The sequence below is a fragment of the Leuresthes tenuis genome, unplaced genomic scaffold (genome assembly GCF_036924035.1).
Source record: "Leuresthes tenuis unplaced genomic scaffold, fLeuTen1.0.hap1 SCAF_22, whole genome shotgun sequence".
Lineage (NCBI taxonomy): Eukaryota > Metazoa > Chordata > Actinopteri > Atheriniformes > Atherinopsidae > Leuresthes > Leuresthes tenuis.
In genome coordinates, this window is record NW_027325376.1 from 18,314,649 (window position 1) to 18,334,507 (window position 19,859).

At 44.3% G+C, this 19,859-nt stretch overlaps 1 protein-coding gene across 3 annotated transcripts in view; it reads right to left on the minus strand.

The window, feature by feature from the left end:
* tbc1d14 (TBC1 domain family, member 14) overlaps positions 1 to 19,859 on the minus strand; it is a 33,743-nt gene that overhangs the window by 4,606 nt on the left and 9,278 nt on the right. For 2 of the 3 annotated variants that reach the window (XM_072376296.1, XM_072376297.1), the window contains 9 exons: positions 18,238 to 18,361; positions 8,758 to 8,882; positions 7,220 to 7,302; positions 7,019 to 7,136; positions 6,097 to 6,203; positions 4,272 to 4,352; positions 4,083 to 4,174; positions 3,799 to 3,870; positions 822 to 950 (listed from right to left, as the gene is read on the minus strand). In XM_072376296.1, the coding sequence (XP_072232397.1) occupies positions 822 to 950; positions 3,799 to 3,870; positions 4,083 to 4,174; positions 4,272 to 4,352; positions 6,097 to 6,203; positions 7,019 to 7,136; positions 7,220 to 7,302; positions 8,758 to 8,882; positions 18,238 to 18,361 (931 nt within the window). Of the gene's footprint in view, positions 1 to 821; positions 951 to 3,798; positions 3,871 to 4,082; positions 4,175 to 4,271; positions 4,353 to 6,096; positions 6,204 to 7,018; positions 7,137 to 7,219; positions 7,303 to 8,757; positions 8,883 to 14,890; positions 15,189 to 18,237; positions 18,362 to 19,859 lie in introns of those variants that run through there. The other variant, XM_072376298.1, reaches the window with a different exon arrangement.

Consider the following 19,859-nt stretch of genomic DNA (forward strand, 5'->3'; position numbering starts at 1 on the left):
AGGTTTGAATGGTCAAGATCGAGTGCAAGATTACAGTGTGTGTGTGTGTGTGTGTGTGTGTGTGTGTGTGTGTGTGTGTGTGCGTGTGTGGACAAAATGTCAGAGGCTGGAGCTCCAGCACTGCTTCATTAATCATACTGAGAAATCTAAGAAAGTGAGTCAAAACTCCTAAACCCTGCGTGCTACAACAGAGTCAAAGTGAGACCAGCGATCGATACCTAAATATAACTTGGGACTTGTGAGAGAGACCTCAGAGCAGCATCTTAAATATGAATATTAGCTCTCTGAATGTCTTTGGGTTTTAGACGACTGATTGGCCAAAACAAGACATTTGATTAACAATAAATTAAAAAAGAAACACATACGTGGTATGAGTGCTCTTCACATCGTTTGCATACAAATGGCTGTGTTAGCTTTTGTGATGCTGTGTTCTCAGACGCTCCTCTTTTTCATTTTTCAAGCATTTTTATGATTTCTGCAACACTTCGGGTGCAGTCGCATCATAACTTTCAGTGGTTGAGAACCGTGCCTTTTTCCCAGTCCAGCTGAGTTTTTACTGAGTTTTTACCCTCTCCGTGCTTTCTTTCACCCGATCTAAATCCAGAACAGGCTGTGTGCACAGAGCTGACTCTCCGTATGAACTCCATGTTTCCAAGAGCAGAAACGTAGATTCATAAAAGGTCAAATAACAAACGTAAACAACGCAGAAGAAAAACTGCAGCTGCCAGTATTTCTGGTCGGGTGATGTAAGGTGGGTGGATGTGTTTTGCTGCTGTTGCAGAAGTGTGTGTGTGTGTGTGTGTGTGTGTGTGTGCACTGACAAGGCTGTGGTCAACTCTGAAGAAGGCCATCTGACAGGGCTTGTTGAGCAGGTTGGCAAAAGCTATGAAGGCATCGGCTGTGTCCAGATTCAGAATCAGCACTGCTGCGATGAAAGACATTCCCTGCACCTGCACACACAAGCAAAGCACACGGTTAGCACCAGCAAATGCTGCTAATATGTGTGCAAAAGTCACCCCAACTTTTGTGTCTGAAACTGAGAAAGTGACGGAGGCAAAGTTCAACCACTGCAAGTGAACAACCGCTGACACATTTCCAATAAGTAATAGTAGCACTTTGAGCTGGAAAGTGTTGACATGCTCACTGAGGCTGATGCAAAGTTGCACGAGAGGTGAATGCACAACTGTGTGTGTGCGTGTGTGTGTGTGTGTGTGTGTGTGTGTGTGTGTGTGCGCACTCAGGGGTTGGGGTCAGTGCAGGAAGTCACAGTCATTTCTACCCACAGTGAAACAGCAGTGTGGGGCTGCGGTGAGGAGCACAAACACAGAATCTACAGGCACGGCTCAGGCAGAGCAACACAAACTCAATCTAAGAGTGCAACGTGATGTTGAAAACATTCATGTACGCAAATCACTGTTCAATTCTGTGAAAAGGTTCGTTTTGAAAATCCCATTTAGCCTACCTTCTGAGACCGTTAGTAAAAATAAATAAAAAACGTCTAAACTTCAACGTCTCAAGAACTCAATCATATTCAAATAAGCACCAAGAGGACGGTCTGACAACTGGGTCAAAGCATGCGAGTCACTCAGGATCAGGGTTAGGAAAGTGTCCTTGGAAGGAAGGAAAAGTGGGAAATAACACCCACAGATGCAGACGGTGCCTGGGGTAAACCGCTGGGCACTGTGTGAGGAATCCTGCTGAACATGAGAAGTGCGTGAGGTAACGAGCAGCCGCTGTGACGCATGAAAAAGTTAAGCTCAGTATTTCACAGAGATCATTCTAAACGTCCCTCCCAGCACACCAAACACACACCAACGGATCGGAATCTGTAACAAACGGAGAATCCATTCCGTGTCTGTACAATGCTGCAGTCGTCAAAATGTCAATAATCAACATCTTACTTCTCTGTTTAATCAATGCGAACAGAAGGATGAGGGTCGTGTCAGATTTGAGTTTTCCACCTCAGATAATCACAGCTTTGAGATGGAGTTGAGCTCACTGCCGGTTCAGGCTGCATCACACTGTACAGCTACTGTTGCCATCTTTTCAAGAAGAAATCATTTCTTCGGTCAGCTGCCAGAACTTTTTGTTTACACGCCGGCGGACGCCGGGCAGTATGCGCGGCCACTGCATAGGCTCTTCAGAACCAAATTGGTCAAAAGGACTACTTGTATGTGTACTTGCAATTAATTCAGTTGATTCTCAACTTTTAACAGCCATTCCTTGCTTTTGTCACGCCCCGAGACAGCTCGCAGGAATCAGACGGAGCTGTAACTCATACTGAAAATATTGACCTCTCACACAGAAATTGCAGCCCCCTCAGCTCCTCCCATCGGGCCCACTTCTCCCACGCAATGGAAATCAAACTGTTACTGAGACAGACTGCAAAGAAAATATTGCCCATTTAAGATAAGAATAGACTGTAGAGGTGTTACGTGGGAGACCGGGGGCATGCGCTGCGCCATGTTTAACTACAAACATTTATTAGCACAATATCAAATAATTCACTTCAAAATGAATACAAAGACTGCGACTATAGCCTGCTCTGCAATACACGTCATCCTGCTCATGTTCACCCGTAAGAGTCTGCAGAGTCGAGCGCGTGAGGCTGCGCGGCAGCTTTATCAAAACAACAAGTTACAGGTTGAGAAGACGGAGGACCAAACCTGCCATGATCAGAAATAAATACAAACATATATATATATATATATAAAAAGGCTCAGTAAAAAGTAAAGAAAGTAAAGTAAAAAATAAAATAAAAAAATCCAAAAATTATAATTTTTTTTATTTCAAAACGTATGAATTCAATGATTTCTTTAAACCGACACCAATTTATTTTGCCATTTAAATGTTTGTCATCATGATTTAATGTTTATTCATTTTATTTTATTTTTTATTCAATGATTGCCTCTTTAATTAGAGATATATTCATTTTTCTCCCCTGTTCGTTTTCCTCAAGCCCATTTATTTCGATATTTCAGTTTTTACGTCTTTCTATGCATTTGTGCTTTATGCAAATGAGGGGGTGCAGTGTCTTTCAAACTTTGCCATGAGCTTATTTCACTAAATGGAAAAAGAAGCCAGGAGGTAAAAAACCTAAACATTTGGCACTTCTTGTCAGGCAGCTCTAATGCAAATTGCCGGTTTACCTAACGCACTGCGAGAGTTCGTGTTCTCTCGGTGATCTACTAAAAGTTAAGAGTTTGAACACAAAGCGACTGTTTTTAAGCCATTTCTCAGAGCCTCGCAGCCTTCCCCACTTCTGGTTTCTGTGTTGGGAAACAAACCTTCCGTGACACACTGTGAAAGACGGCTCATTTGCTCATTTGCATAATGACGCAGAAATGCGTAAAGGAATAAAAGATGCAGAATGGAGAAGGGAAACAAAGATGCTTTCACTCGTGGAAATAAATGGATTTACAATACAAAGATAGATACATCTATAAATCAAAATAATGTACGATGAAATAATTCAAAACTACAATGAAATGTAGTATATCTACTTATATATCTGCGTATTTATCATTTATATATGTGATGATAGCAGTTTCAGTTCACCATAAGAGACGTATAAAACAGGATCAACAACAGAAACTCAATTTCATACAACTATGAAGATGTGTTGATACTTTATGGTGATCATAAATGCACGGTCCAGCTTAGAAAGTGGCTACTAGATTCAGTTTTTCTTCTTAATGTCCTTCATGTTTATAAAAAACACGGACCGTGCACTACCACTGATGAAATGTGCTGCGGTGTCACACCAAAGTGTAATGTGGGGTTTGGAGAGGGACTTACGTAGCCAACATCTGGCCGGTAACAAGTGTACGCTCCCAGAATGCTGTGCAGCACGTCATGATAGGGCCCGCCCTGATGATCAGCAAAGAAATAATGAACACAGTGGAGCAAACACTCATGCACACACACCCTTTTCTTTGTTTTCCAGGCTTAGCTTTACTCTCCCTGAATTTTCTTACAGGGTGAAATGAGGCATGTTGCATTTAGGCCTCTCTGATGTACGAATGTAACTTTTTTCCTTTGGCGTAAACTGGAAAAATGTGATGTCCAAGTGTCTCTCTGACCTGCTGGAAGATGCACAGTTGGGGGAAGGTTCGCGAGATGTCCAGCTTGATCAGCTCCAGGCTCGACTCCCGGTCTGAAGAACCTGAAACATCTGGGAGACGATGGCGGCATCATGATGCATAGAAAAACACGCTTCAGTCCAAAATTAAAGCGAAAAGTGACGAAGAGAGCTTGCAGCTAGTTTCTACCTTCAGTTTCAGTGTCTGCGGTGGGTGCTGCTGAGGTCTTCCACTTCTCTTTTGCTCGGGCCAGACAGATGCTATACAGCTCTGCAGGAAACAGCAACACAGAGGAATCAATATGAAAGAGAGGAGGAGGAGGGGGGGGGGGGGACAGATGACTGGACAGAAACCACTTCAGGTGATGAAACTACTCAGCAGCAGCAACACTAAAGGTGAACATCTCCCTCCATGTCAGAAGACATTTATTCTATTGCAGAGCACTGAACGGGCCAGGCTCTGATTTAACCTGTGGCTGCCCTCTAGTGATGACATGCTGCATCAAAGTAATGAGCTGTCTGAGGCATAATGGAGCTGCGCACCGGCGGCCTTCATCCCGAGCAGCTCCTATCCAACAGTTTCAAGCCCCTCGCAGAATGAGAACTGAAGATAGATGTGATGGGGGATTTTATTGATAACATCTACTGTACACAGTACAATTTTCTCATATCCTCAGACTCGGGATCAGCTCACAGATTCTAAAGAACCATAACCAGCTTTTCACATGTAACAGATTGATTTTATCTGTGCTTCTTGAGCTCTTTCATCGTTTATATAAAGCCTAATTCACTCCAAATAAACTGTGCACACATTTACTAAAGGACGAACATTCATCTGACTGTTGAACTGATAACGCTGCTCTCAGTACACTTAAAGTGTAATCCCCGTTGTTGGATTTCTGAGATAAATAATGGATGATTTCTTACAGCTGGAGATCCCATACTATTTTCTTTGCAGGGGTGAAAGCCGTAGCTGTTCTGCAAATGAGCTGTCAAGTCTTTGTATTAAAACGCAACTGAGCTGCAGGTTGTAGAAGAAGTGAGGATTTCACAAATTAGAGTAACTGCATGGAAGGCAGTCTAATGGCCTTTATGAGCTGCTCCTCCCAGCAGGGGATCAGTCTTCCAACGGCTAATAAACGAGCACAATAAGTGTCATCTTGTTTGGAGAACAACCTCTCCTTTCACCTTCCATAGCTTCTTTGCCTTAAATCTCTCTGGAGACATTTATCAGGTGAAGCTGGAAATAAGAAAGCTACATTTTCCTTTGTTATTTTTGCATCACGCTTCCATATGAATGAGGCATTGTGCCAGTTGGCAGCCAGTTGGATACGTGCAGTCGCAAACTTAGCTGACATGCCGGCTGTAGCATTTCCAGCACTGATGAAACGGATCGACTTCTGGTTTCTGAGCTGCGAATTCTAAAAGGACGGAAAACCTCTAAAAGGACTGAATGCTGTGCGAGTGTGTCCTGATATACAGAACTGTGGCTCTATTTAAAAGGATGAGCAGTACAAAGCACTGACAGACAGCTCGGCAGTCAGCCAGAGAGAGCTTATCTGCAAGTAGCCTCAAGAGGGTATGCGTGCACACACACACACACACACACTTTTTAAGTGCCATCTCAGAACTGACTGAAATGTCACCCGTTGCCTCATTGGATCATGCCTCTTATTAATAGACACACCCATCCTTCCTCTTCTATCCATTTCCCCTACTCAGTTACAAACATTGGGCCAAATTGCTACACTCGTTTTTGTGTCTTTGTGTGCGAGGGGAGAACATTTCCTGTGGGGAAATGGATCAGTGGACACGATCCCACTGTGGGAAGCGGAATCGGTCCAAAAGCAGGTCCTCGTTGATGTCAAACCGTAAACTTCAGGGGGAGGACATGGTTTAAGGTATAGTGCAAGTTTGACGGAAATAATTAGATGAAAGCTCATTAATCTTGAAGTGTGATAATAGGAAATAATTATTCTCATGCGTTTTAAGTGATAACTGACCGTCCTACGTACCGTGTGTGATGTTGAGGTCGTTGCCCACTGCCAGGCTCCATACTTTGCCTCTGACACTGGGGGGGATGCCCTGCCACCAGAGGTCCCTCACCCGTCGAGATGTACACCTGCAGCAGGGGTGACACGTGGGTTGAAAGTTCAGAGAAAGTTAAGCACATCGGAGGCACAGCAGATAACTCTGTTCAAAGAAGAAGCCATCATTTATCAACCAGGGCCACATGGGGGCAGTCATCGACCCTACATGAAGTCCCGGAAGTGACTGCGACTAACTCTCACATTAACCAAACTCTGTGTTAACACGACTCTCCGCATTGTTCTGTAGTCGCAGTGTGGTGTCAGCGTACGTGGCATTAAAGACACATCTAACAGAGGAGAACGAGACAATCAGGTGGAGTGACAGCTTAACATCTCATCTGGTTCTAGGGCATTTTTGCAGCGCTGTAGAACATCGTGGAAAGACTGAGTGAAGCGATCTAAACACAAGTGCTCGATAAGATTAGACAAAAAGTACTGTGAGAGGAGCGCATATATGTTATGTGAAATGCTCCAAATGATCAGGTACCGATGGTGTTCCCTTTAAAAGTGCACGTGCTTTATATGTTATAATTCATTTTCTTTATAAACAATTGAAACATTGCAGACTTAGGTTCTGGCATTAGTTATCTCTCTATTCAGTAATGAACAGAGATCCAGCCTTGAACCCATTTGGAGGCCGGTCTATGTATTATTTTATCTGATAACATGAGCTTCCAGAAGGAGTCTCTCTGCATCTCAACCTCTATCCACAACAGATCCGAGGCCCTCCAAATACTTCCCTGCACAATGGTATTTAAAAAAAGGGGTTGTTTCCTGCTGAAATACCTGCTAAAACCAGTAAATATCCCCTCTCTCTTAACTGAGCCGGTGTTGCTGCTGTACTCACATTGTACTCCAGTTGGGTAAGATCTCTTGGTTCCAGGTCTGGGCTGCTGTGCCAATGCTCTCCTCGAGCTTGCATCGATCCTCCAGCTGCTTCTTCCTCCTCTGAGCTTCCTTCAACTCTGTAGAAACGAGGTGGTTCATTGCAAAAAGTAGAAAAAAGCAGACGTGAGCTCTAAGAAAGAGAAGAGTCCGGTGACCTCACCTCTCTTCTTGGCCTGGGCCACCATCTCTTCATACTGCTGTCTGTGCTTCTGGGCCTCCTCTGCAGGCTTGGCAGGCAGATTACTGTAAATGCATGGAAGGAAAATAGGTTAGCATCTGTGTGTTCTCTGACCTGCATTATTTATGCTGCCTGCAAGAAGAAAATTAAGACGGAAGGCCTTTATGAGTTTGGTGCGGTCACTCTTAAAAAAAAAGTGTCCCAACAGGAGCATACCGACTGGATTTTTGCACCAAAGTTCTACTTTAAAAGCATCTCAAGTTCGGATGACGAATAACGTAATACTGATTAAAGTCGATCGTAAAAACAGCGGCTGACTGCGATCACACTCCATCACTAACAGTCACGAAATAAAAGATCTACAAACTGAAAATGAAAAGTTTCCATTCAGAAACCAGCTGAGAAACTGTGCCCAGACAGACGGGAAAATATACTTTAAGATGCATTCAGCAGCAGATATCTGCAAATCCTTTTTTATTCAAATGAAAGTGAAACTTTCAGTCATCTGACCGACCTACTAATCATTGCTCTGTTATTTCAGTCACATCCCTCAGATCCTGAAGAATGTGGTTAAAAGCTCCGATCGTCACTAAAGTCAGATTTCCCTCCTCTTTTACCACACCGGCATCCTTTAACTTTACAGTATTGGAAGTCTTGAGCCTCATTTGTTTACATTTAGCTTCCAAGGAAATAGACGTTCTTGTAATCTCTAAATGTGGTCTTGAGCAATAGTTCTCCAAGCTTTCTGAAGCTCTTTCAAAGTTTTTCCAGACTTCAGCTGCTTTTTTTCCCCTTTTTTTTTTCAGTCCGGTCCTTGTATCTGACCTTTTTCAGAGGAATCAGTTTGTTTATTGAACCACATCAAACTGACCTAAAATTAACTTTCAAGGATAAAAAGATATCCGACTAAACGGAACACATATCAGACAAGTTAGCAAAGAACCCATTTTATTTCATGCTGTATCTTTAGACACTTTGTTACAAGCAGCCTGTCAAAAAGACACCATTTTCCCCCATTTGTTCCCAGCTGGATCCATTAAAAACAGTCAGACAGCCCTAAAAGGTGATTCCCAAAGAGCTATTAGCTAAAAACCGCAGCATGGTGTGCTGCCTGTTCTTAACATTTTTAGAGGAAACCGGCCATGTGGAAAATAAAGTTTGTCGAGCTGTGCAGCAATGACAAATGAAACCCAGCGTATGTCTGTTTGTCTGCTTATAGAATGGAGGGGGGGCAGAGTAATGGAGCCAGGCTCAGGGAGGGTCATTAATCTTTCAACAGCGCTTCTCTCTTACCAACCGTGATACAAACCGGAACAGAGTAAGCTGGAAAAATACTGGCTGAAGTCTACTGATCCGACACAGTAAGATGGACAGACAACGAAGGAAAAAAAAGAAAAAAAAGAAAAGGCCAATGCGCCTAAATTGTCTCAAAAGAAAACTGAACTAATAGTGAGTAAGAATGACAACGTGGGAGAACCAAACGGTGTACAGTAACACAGTGATTGTGTGTGTCTACATACGCAGGTCTGTTCTCCAGTATCAGTGCGGTGGTGGAGAGGGGCTCAAAGTCCAGGTTTTTCCTCACACCCTGCCTGGGAGATGTTGGGTTGCCAGGTCCAGCTCTGCCACTCTTTGTTTCATATTCCTGAAAACAAAGAAAGAAAACTGAAATTTAAATACAGAACGATAAAACTAATCGGAACAGGAAGCCTTTCAGACCAAACAGCTTCCTTTTGAGGTCAGCCCTACGGCATTCGGCCTTTATCTGGGCCCAAAATGTAGACTGACATGAAGGACGGAGTGAGCAAAATGTGTAGATCGGTGGCTCTATGCTGCTCGACAAATTACTGACAGACAACTGGCCAAATAACTAATAATGTGGCCGGACAAAGGAGTGGATAGAGAAAAAGAATGTTGGCTAAAAATAAAATAAAAAGAGAGAAACAAAAGCAAATACTAAGAGAAAAGACTTTGGTATGTGCTTTAGGTCAAAGAGAAACAGCAAGGAATGGCCTGACTACCTTGTGACAACACTCTTATGAGCATTTGTCAGCTGGTGTCGAATGAGTGCACCGATTTTGCTTCAACATTAAGAGTGGATGCAGGGCCCATGGAGAAGCGGGGCCACGTGACGGAGTGGTACAGCTAAGGGCATCGAGCGGTTTAACACAAGGCCGACTATCAGCTGACTTCCAGGCTGTTTTGTGTGTGCAGAATTACAGAGCGCAACGAGTTCAAGAGGGTCTCCGAAAAAAATCTCACACAGTCTCGCTAATTAACCAGGAACCCACTATAAAGAGAGCAAACCTGATATGAATGAGCACACACGGTACTGAGAGTCAGAAATAGCCTCGTGTGGCCATTGAGCTGGATGAATAAAAACAGGCTGTGGTCCGCAAACACTGCGCTGCCATGGGACCGTTCACATTGATCTACACAGGCAGAAAAAATCAATTTCTACAGCAGGAGTGTGTGTCCATGCGGAACCGTTACAGCTCGCGCCAATAATCTGTTTTTGTGTTGCTTTCTGCTGAGCCTGGTTCACTGGCCTTGGGGAACAAATAAACGGAATTCAATTACCTTTTTTTCCTTGCAGAGAAGGACATCAAACAGCTTTCAAATTAAAGGACTAGGTGGTGGTAGCCATGGCGACAAATGCTCAAATGCTAACAGCTAATGATAACAATGGTCACCGTGTTATTTAAGGAAAAAAAAAAAAAGAAACTTCAGTTTTTTTGGAAGATGCACTCATTTTCTGGCATGCTCACATGTTCAGTAGCCTAAAGAACAGAAACAAGTAGTGTTACAGTCAACAACGACTTATCCTCTGGGAAACATTTACAAACCAACCTTCACAGCAAATCTGTCCAAAAGCTGCTGAGGTGCTTCAGTCTGGAAGCAAAGAGGTGGACCAAACAACCAGTAGCTCCATCCAGCTGCCTTGATTCAAGCTCATAGATCTGTCATGACCAGGAAGACTGAGAATCTCCACCAACACTGTGGTTGAAAGCTCAGACACATGGCAGCTAGTAGCAAGTTAGCGTAACTTTGAGGTTAAGTATAAACCTAATCAAAGCAAAGCTAAAATGGACCAAATACACTCTGAGATTTAATCAAGGGATTGGGTATTTTCCTCACAAAACAACCATCACAAAGGCTGAAAATACAGTTTCACCGCACGTTAACATGAATTAACGCCTCCATTCTCATTGTAACAGCTCACATACTTCCATTTGGAGAACGCTCGTTCTCCGGAAGCTGAGGCCAGATTTACAGGATGAAAACAGAAATACTCCGATACTCTGACACAGCAAATATGGGGTGAATAGAAGAGGTTGGCTATTTTTTCCTTTTTTTTAAGATCATGACAGAAAAAGCGACAGCGGTGGTATCATCGATGGTATGCGAGGCCCCTAAACCATGCAAGGCGCGAGAAATCGACAATACCACACGTCAAAACATCAAAAGCAAGCTTACACACCCCCTGCTGGTCACCTGGATGCAGCTTGCGCATGCGTAGTGTTAATTACTGAGGACGTGCACAACCAACGCACCAATCGCACGCAGGATAAACGAGGCAGCCATGATAAGGACGCACATGCATAATTAACAGCAACTGTATTTTAAGCTTTAGTCTGAGTAGCTGAGTAGACCCCAGCCCTGAATTAACCCAGGAACCTTCTTGCTCTGAGGCGTCCTGTCCCTTAAACCATTTCCTATTTGCTGCTGAAGTGTTTGATCAATCATCTTACTTTTCTCACCGATGGGTCCTCCTGGGAGGAAGGGGATACTTCCTGTTATAGTTCTAAGAACTATAAATAAGGTCCTCTGGCTTGAAAGCACATAGTGACTGCAGTGATGGATCAAAGAACTTCTCAAGAGACACTTGTGGAGCTTCTGAAGACTGATGAACCCAAAGCAGCAGCCCCTACGCTTTTCTTTTTCCTCACACAGCAGGGATCCTGCTTCAATGCAAGTACGACAAAAGAAAAAAGCGTTGATGCAACAGCAGTAAAGGGAGGAGATAGAGAAAACTTCAAAAGAAGAGTGCTAAAAACTTTGAGGTCTGAGCATCGGAGGAGAGAAAGCGATGCAAAAGACAGGGAGAAGTGTGGGCAAAGGTCCCGGAAGAAAGGAAACCGAATATTGTTTGTAAGAGAGCTACTGGGGGACTGCAGGATCCCATTCGAGGGTAAATTTCGATGCTGACAGCATCTTTATCTCTGCCTCACTTATCTCGCATTCGTCCAAATCTGTGTCAAAGTGACACCCAAATAAAAAAGATTCACAGCCGTGTGCTGCCACTCACTCACCATTAACCCCCAAAGCTTAGCTCAGTTTGCCAGAGAGTGGAAAAATATGACTCAAATTGTGGCGATACGTCCGGGTTTGTTGGATTCCGATCCAACAGCGAAGGGAAGCTGGCGATCAGAATTTTAAAGAACTTTAAATATTAGTAATTGCTTTGATGTTTGACAATGAAGAATTTCCACTATCAACTCTGTCGGTTAAAATGTTAGTAATCTCAATAATATTGAGGTGGTGCGGTAAAACAATTCTCCTTCCTGTGAGCAGTTTTCATTGGTCAGTATTTAATGGATGTGTGTTTTAATAAAGAGGGAATAAGAAAGAGATGTGCTCCCGTTTGTCTTTATTCATTAAAGACGGTGTGAACCTTCAGTAAAACGGATTAACCAGAGTCTGCACAGTGACTGAAAATGGATACTGCAGAGAGAGGGGAAGAAGGACAAGAAGGAGAGCAAGGTTAAGGCAGAATCACGAGGAGAAGAGGGCAGCCTGGCAGGCATGATGATGAAAACTACCCAAAGCCACCACCTCTCCTGCCTGACAACTGATACGACGAGTGAGACACACATCACTGCCCTCCTGACTTCCTCCATAACCTTTATGAACTGTACGCTGTGGGGCCGTCGTTTCCTTTTATTTAATGCCACATTTCTGTCAGTACAAAGAAAGTAAGCCACGAGCAGGTGAAACAGGTAAACAAATTTAGTTTAGATCTCACAACAAAAGTGAGATAAAGAACCATCACTGATTTTTTTTAGATTTCACCCAGTCTACCGACACATAACCCACAACGATGAGTGAAACCGACACACCTTCGGGTTTCATGTAGCAGGATACAGTTGTGTTTTCTTTCTTTCTTTCTCTACTTTTCCACAGAGCAGAAAGCCTCGTTTTCCAGCAGCAGAAACAAAGACGGAAATGACAGCAACTGCATTTAAAGATCCGACACTGAAAAGCAGCAGAGACCTGTTCTCTCAGTAAGGCTGCCCTGAGGATTAGCTTTTAGCAGGAATAGCTATTGTATCCCATGTTAACCTGGCGCCGGGGCAACATGCTTCGTCATGCTGGCCTTCGATACAGTTCTCCAGTTTCCTGGGAGTGATGTAAGAGTTCTCTGGGTGCCTGGCTGCACTGACTCACGATCATGTTCACGCTGGCTGCCTTTACAGCTGAAAACTAATGAAGCAGCGCTCTAAAGATGACAACAAGAGGGATTTATATCTCATCTGTAAGCAGCTTCACAACAAGTTAAAGTCTCCATGGAACACATCACGTTCACAATCCTCATGGAAACAGGCTTTATGAATAATGGAAGATGGGTGGTGAAAGGCCACAGCAGGTTGCTTCACCTGGTTTCACATGAAACTGCTCCAACTCACCACCTTTTACGAGAAGCTGCCCGAGGCAAACCGATGCGAAGAAGAGAACAGAGAGGGAATGAGTCAGGTGTGTGCGCGGGAGCAACCGCAGGACAGTTTACAGGTTTACTTATGAGAACAGGCGCTCGGATTGATCCAACGGTTTCACCGAGGGTTGTTTAAAACGGTTGGAGGAGCTAAAAGTTGAAATCGAACTTAACTCTCACCCTGCATCACACAAATCCATTTGTCAACACAAAGTAGTAAAAAGGCAAAAGAAAGAAAAAAAGAACCCTACGACATGTCAAATGCTGAAACTTTAGGAAATTGAGCCATTCGACAAACATTACAGAAACAAAGGCTATGCTGATGATTAAGTGGTGAAACCTCATGCGAGAGCACCTTTCATTTTCATCACATTTTCATTTCATATCAAATATTCCTGACAGTAAGCAGCCAGACCAGGACTGGGGTTGGTGCAAAGGAGCCCCACCTACGTCAGCTGGAAGAGACAGAAACCATGTCAGTCGCATTCTGCTCATTACTGCACTCAGAAATGCAGGATGGCGTCCGCGTGGGACAGGATTCGGGCTCCTTTCCCTCAACCGCGTCACCGAGGTTGTTGGTGAAAGTCGTCATGACCAGATGCAGAAATCTGACATTTCGAACCGCGTTTCAAACTAAATCCCTGAACGGGGTGAAGCGTCCTGTACAAATCACTGCAGTGAACAGACTCCACCTGTGAGCGCGCTGTAGACGCCGTGGTGACGGCCACACAGTTTGCCTTTTCACTTTGGTGCGTCTGCACAAAACGCACATGTTGGCAGAACACATCGGCAAAGCCAGGAAATGTTCATCGCCTCATCATAAAGCTTCAGACTCAATTAGGAAAATAAGCTAAAAAAAAAAAAAAGAAAGGTTCTTCCACAGAGGGTTTATCTTTGCAAGATGTGATGAAGCTCTCACACGTGTGTGTGCAACGCTGCATGCAGCAGCCCTTTTGAAGGACTACAGGAAGGAAGAAGAAGGAGGATACCAGTGTTCAGGGACAGCAAACATTTCCTGGTCTATAAACTCCTCCACTGTTACGTCAGAAAAGTCTTTTCGCTGCTCTCTTCCCCTCTTTTGTTGTCAAGCTCCACTCTAAAGAGCGACCAATCCGCAGATGCATCGACTTTCAAATGTGGGCATTTAGAGGGCAAATTTCCCAGTGGACTGTGATTTGACTAAATGGACCTATTAAGTGCATTACAATGATACGATACAATGACAGCTAAATAGCTTGTGACAAGTGGGGAAATTTGTTTGAGAAAAGAAGGGTTAATACAAAATCATCCATTTAGACCCATTGTCCTGTCTGCTTATGTATAATTTAACACCTCACACAGAGGCTGACACACCAACAGTTGACTTCCAGTTACCACAGCGGGGATGATCAGGGCTGTATCGATCTGGTAGACCAATAGGAGAAAATGTAGTTTCCAGACAAATAAATGGATCTGGAAACACTGGCATCAAACATCCAAATATAAACCAGTGCATTTCACCTCAGCATGCTTTACTGGAAAGTATAAAGAAACAAAGTGATTGAGCAGCGAGCTGTCTAACTGCATCAGTGTAAACAGCAGGAGGAAATCCTTAATATCCTTAAAAAACTAGCGCTGCTACACATGGTTGAGTGGTACAGGACAGGATCTGTGCTGTAAAGATGGACCATCTCCTGGCTGAACATTAGCCAATCAACACATCGTAAAAAAAAAAAGACATTTTTTCTTTTATCTTTCTGGACACACAGTCACCCTGCTTCCCACGCAAAGCACCGAGCTACAATGAGCTGAAAGAGGCTATTATGTGAAACTCGAGCCATCCTCTTCTCCTCTGCTGCCTCCCTTTAAAGCTCGAGCTACCAGTGTCCTCCGATTCTGCCAGACAAGGAGAGAGACTCAGAGCTCAGCCGCTTGTCCTCAGAACGCTGCCGTCCACTCACCATGAACGCTGCGGTTCCTTACAGACGGCCAGTCCGGTGGGGGTTCGTTTCCAAAACCCTAGCGTAGCATCACGGCTGCTCCAGTGCTCTCACTCCTGGTAACAGGACACCCAGGAGGTGGCATGTAGGCTGCCGATGGAGGGACACACCCCGCACTGGAAAGGATGCGGCAGCAGCATGATACCCTGTTTTCCTCCCCCTCTCTCTGAGCTGTGACGCTACACTGATCCGCTCTGCATCAGGTCTATGGCTGCTGCGTGTGTGTCAGCAAATCAGCGCTGCCGTGCGCTGTTAGTCACCGTGGCTGCAGCTGAAGGCTCTGCTGTTCTCTGTCCCAGTCCTTCTAATCAACCCCAGAGTAACAGATTAGGTTTCAGCCACTAAGTCCTCTGCTCTTCTAATCCCATCAGGTCTGAATGAGCAGGCTTCAGTGTGAAAGCTCTTGCAGCCTTTACATCTTGTTCTCTGCCTTAACATGTCCAGATGTACAGACTTTACTTCATTTGAGTATTCACTAGACAAATCTTTGCTTCTGTTGATTACCAGATAACCGTTTCAAATGATGCTGCCGGCTGACAGGACTGTGCAGTGCACAGAGAAAAGAAACTTACCATTTATAAGTTTAAACAGACCTTTTTATAGTCACATTGGCTTTTTAAAGATAAGATATGAATGTTTTATTGCTCTGAAGAAGTACAACCTCCCTACCAGGGCTCTTTTAGGGGAAGAAATTTCTCTTTTTACCTCCTGGTTCTTGTGGGCCAAGTAAAGGAGCCCCTAATAGACCCTGGTTCCTGTAGTGGAAATGCACCCAACAGCAGCTCCTCCTTTCAGTCTCCTCTGCAGCCCGAGGAGTCGAGTTGCGCTTTCCAACAGCAACCAACAGACCCGCTGCAGTCTATCCGTGCAACTGTTCCCTCCGAAGATTATGGCTGATGACGATGTTGCACTTCGCAGCTGTTTCACGCTTCAAGTTTATGTTCAAGTGGGTAAAAGTTGATGAACAAAGTGGTGAAAAACATGACAGCTTGTTAAACTGCGTGGGAGTTTAACACCGAAAGCAGACATCAGCAGTTAATTCCACATCGTATCCTCTTCAAAGAGCTCATTATTAACTCCTGTAGTGAATGTTTCCATCCGGCTTCAGTTCACAGCGGCAGTTCACTGACATCAGACTTTGTGCTGAGGCCCTGAGTCATATCAAAGGGGAAGAAAGCCTCGACTCAGACCAACTCACAGCATTACACTTTTCACAGCTTTTTTTTTTCTTAGTCAAAGGAAGAAATGAGCAAGCCCTGTCTCTTATAGCAGCTGAATAACAAATACTGGGAAATAAAACACTCATTACACACACACACGCACACTCTGTCCAGTCGTCCCACCTTGGAACAGCAACAACGGCAGGATAAAAGCTGGAAATCCAAGCCTTGTTAACCGACGCCACAGGTGGAGGATAGTGTTACAACCACAGATGAGATGGACCACAGACACGCGTGTCTGTTTTTTCACACAAATATAAACGGACAGCCATTCAAAACCACAGGATGACATGTCAAAGGGCTGATAGGTGAACTGTACAAACAGGCTTTTCAACCAGGCTTGAAACTCATTAAGAGAACACAGAATAGAACACTCCTCCCCCGATGTCAGACAGAGCAAATGGAAGCACAATTACAGGCTTTAAGAAAGCTGTAATCACAGCCTGCTTCCTTGTTCTCTGGGTTTACTTTACTAATTATCAGCTACCCTGCTCTTTAATTGCGCCTGAGACACTTTTCTGTCGGCCGTCCGAACATTTTAAAGCAAGTGTTCCGTCGCCAGCTGGCTATCTTGGAGGACTGAGACCTTGACATTTTCAACAATGTCTCAGTGTCTCTCGAAGCTTACAGTCGAGAGAGTAGCAGAATGCTGGTGGACGTTTACAGAAAAAGGCACGTGTTGCGAATCCATTTCTGTGGTCGAAACCTGTAAACACGGATCTGATTGTTTTTTTGCGTCGGGCTGTCAGAGTAAGGACGTTTAATCAGGAGTGATTCAGTGTGAAATATGCAGGATTCGTGCCTTGTTTTCTCATATAGGTGTGGAGCATTTTTCCTCCTTCCTTTTTCAAATGGATCTTTGTGGTAGGGCTCTCTCTACCATTCTCCTTCAATCATTTCTTAAAAGTTTACACACAACACAGAGGGTCTTAAACGTTGAATGCAGGAGAGGGATCAGAAGGGTTCAGTCAGTGCAGGCGGATGGGAGGGTCAAAGGACAGGAATCCCCACCGTGCCTCTACACACACTCCAACGTCAAGTTTCCTTCATCATATGCTGAACTGCTGAAACCAAATAGTGAGTGGTTGTTTCCTGATCAACACGTGGCTCCCTAAATATAGCCATCATCACTCAGTCAACACTGATTGGGAGTGTTTCTGCTCGGGGCAAATTCTGCTCCCAGTGCTGACTATCAACTGCTTATCCTTAGTTACGACGTGTCCTTGATTACTTTCCATATCTTTCAAAGTGCTGGTCCGTAAGTCGTTGCATATCAGTGGATTATCCCCCAGTCGTTCAAGTGAAATCTTTTCAACTGCTCAGCCAATGTTAAAGCCAACCACACACAAGGAAAAACAGCATCAAGCGGATAAATCTAATATGCGGCATTTCAGAGAGTTTATTTTGGATAATAAGACAATAATAACCAGATAGATTTCATTAAAAGGCACAGGATATTCACGTCAGAGCCTGCATCATACAAGGTTTCTGACCTTTCTTAATTCTGCTTTGAGCTGTAGGTTCTACCCGAGGCCTCCTGCTGCAGCCGACAGCCAGCTCAAAGGAATCAGCTGAGGAGACAAACTCCCGTGTTCTACTAAAGTCGGGAAGGCCATGTTCTCTGCGACCGGCTCAAACTAAACACGCAGAGAGCCAAACAAATCATCTGCAAAACAAACAAATCCATTGTTGCTTCGTGGGAGTGATATCCTATCTAGGATAGGACAAGACGATACGACTTCTTTGGGTGACTTTCTAAAATCAATATTATTTCTTAACTCACTGATAGGAGGCTCCTTCTTTCTTTTTCTCAGAGTAAATAATTCCCCTTAGCATCTTTGTTAGCTTGACTTTAGCCACACAGTTCTGATTGCTGGGTCACGTGTACACTGGGAGGGCGTCACTGTCACGGCCTGTCGTCTACTCTCTGAACTGTGTCCCACATTTGCACAGTTATCAGCAACAGAAACAGCCGGCACGTTACAGACATGGTGGCAGTAAACATTCAGCCTGTTGTCTAACTTCAGTAAAACCACTCAGGCACGTGTGAGCATGTGATTTATGAACGTGGGTAAATGTAGACTCTACCTTTTGGATTTTCTTAGGATCCTTGATGGGACCTTCCCGCGGTGGGACTTTCCCAAACAGCTTCCAACCAGGATCCCTCTGCTCCACAGGCCGGCTGTCCTTCACCCTCCTGGCAAACAGACTCCTGAGGGAATGCAGGGATGGACAGAAGGAATCAGATTGGAGGATAGATAATCAGGTCATTATAGCACAGAGGGGAAAGCTGAGCCACAGTGTTGTCTTCACTAGGTCTCTGACTGCACTCAGGAGCTGGATAAGTCTGTGTCCTTAAAAGTAGATGGGTGCACAGCTGACTTCTGCATAAACACAATTAATGGGCTTAGGAACAGAAGGCATTCAGGGCTCCAAGAGAACATTTTAACAACCTCTGTGAGATCACGTGAGCGGGTTACCGTGTTAGCACTCACAGGACGCTTGAAATGAGGAGATAAAAAAAAAACAAACAAACCATAAAACAAGCAGCAATAATCAGCTGCTCCAGACGTTGACGAGGCGTCAACATATCCAGAATACAAGAACAAAAGAGAAAGCAACTTGGGATTGTAGCACCACATGCAAAGCTGCTGGGAAGCCTTCCTCTTTCCAGCAGCGTTCCCCATGCCATTTAGCCAGCTAATCCTGTCATTTATTTCAGATGAGGAGCTGTCGCAGAGCCGTCAGCCGGGTTTCAATTAGAAGCCTGAATAGATCCTCGCTGTTAGAAACTGGCCAAATGAAAAGGTTCCTCTGAACACGCATCAGCACAATAAAGCGCTGCCACATCAAAGGATCAACATGTTGAATCTCATCAAAAAGCTACTCAGCCAGGCAGCTGCTTTATAGAATCAGAAGAAATATAGAGTGGACGATTGGCATTGGCAGACATTTAGCTGACATAAGTAACCCTTTGCACCAAACACGCTCCAAAGTGTGCGCGCTGAAATCGTAAGGTTCAAGCCCTCAGCATGTGGGAGGGGTGGGAAAGGTTTAAATACATAAACCACCTCTGACCGGCTGACCGCTTCCTGACTCCAGCATTATGAGTTTGTCTCCAGAATGGTGATGACAGGAAACATGCAGCCAAACACTGAGCGCACACTATTCTCTGGCTGCTGCTGCGTCTGCTGCAAGCTTCCGACTGCCATCTACGTCATGACCCTTATCCCACTTCCCAATCAACACACTCCATCCCTCAACACCAGAGATGCAAAATGAGATGCCCTTACTTTAAACTGACGTGTGAAACAGCTAATCAGTTTATAGCAAAGGACATATTTAATTCTAATTCAAATTTACCCCTCATCAGGTGGCACAAAAGACATAAGCAAAGGACACCTGCGCTTACAGCTCCTCCAACAAGCCTCCTCTCACCACCACAATAGAAAAGAAGTGACATAGTGACAGTAGATGGAGATACAGATAAGTCACGGGGTGAGAGGGAGGACGGGACTTGTAGCAAAGATCACCAAGAGTGTCAAGGCTGCGTGGTACATCTGAAATTCTTTTCTTGTACAGAATGCAACAGAAACACTGCAGCAGGCACCACGCATCACTGCTGAGTTATCAAACAGGCCACAGATAACAGGGAAAATAACTCTGAGGGGTTGGTTTTTATGCTTTCTTTTAAGCGTTTCAACAAAAAA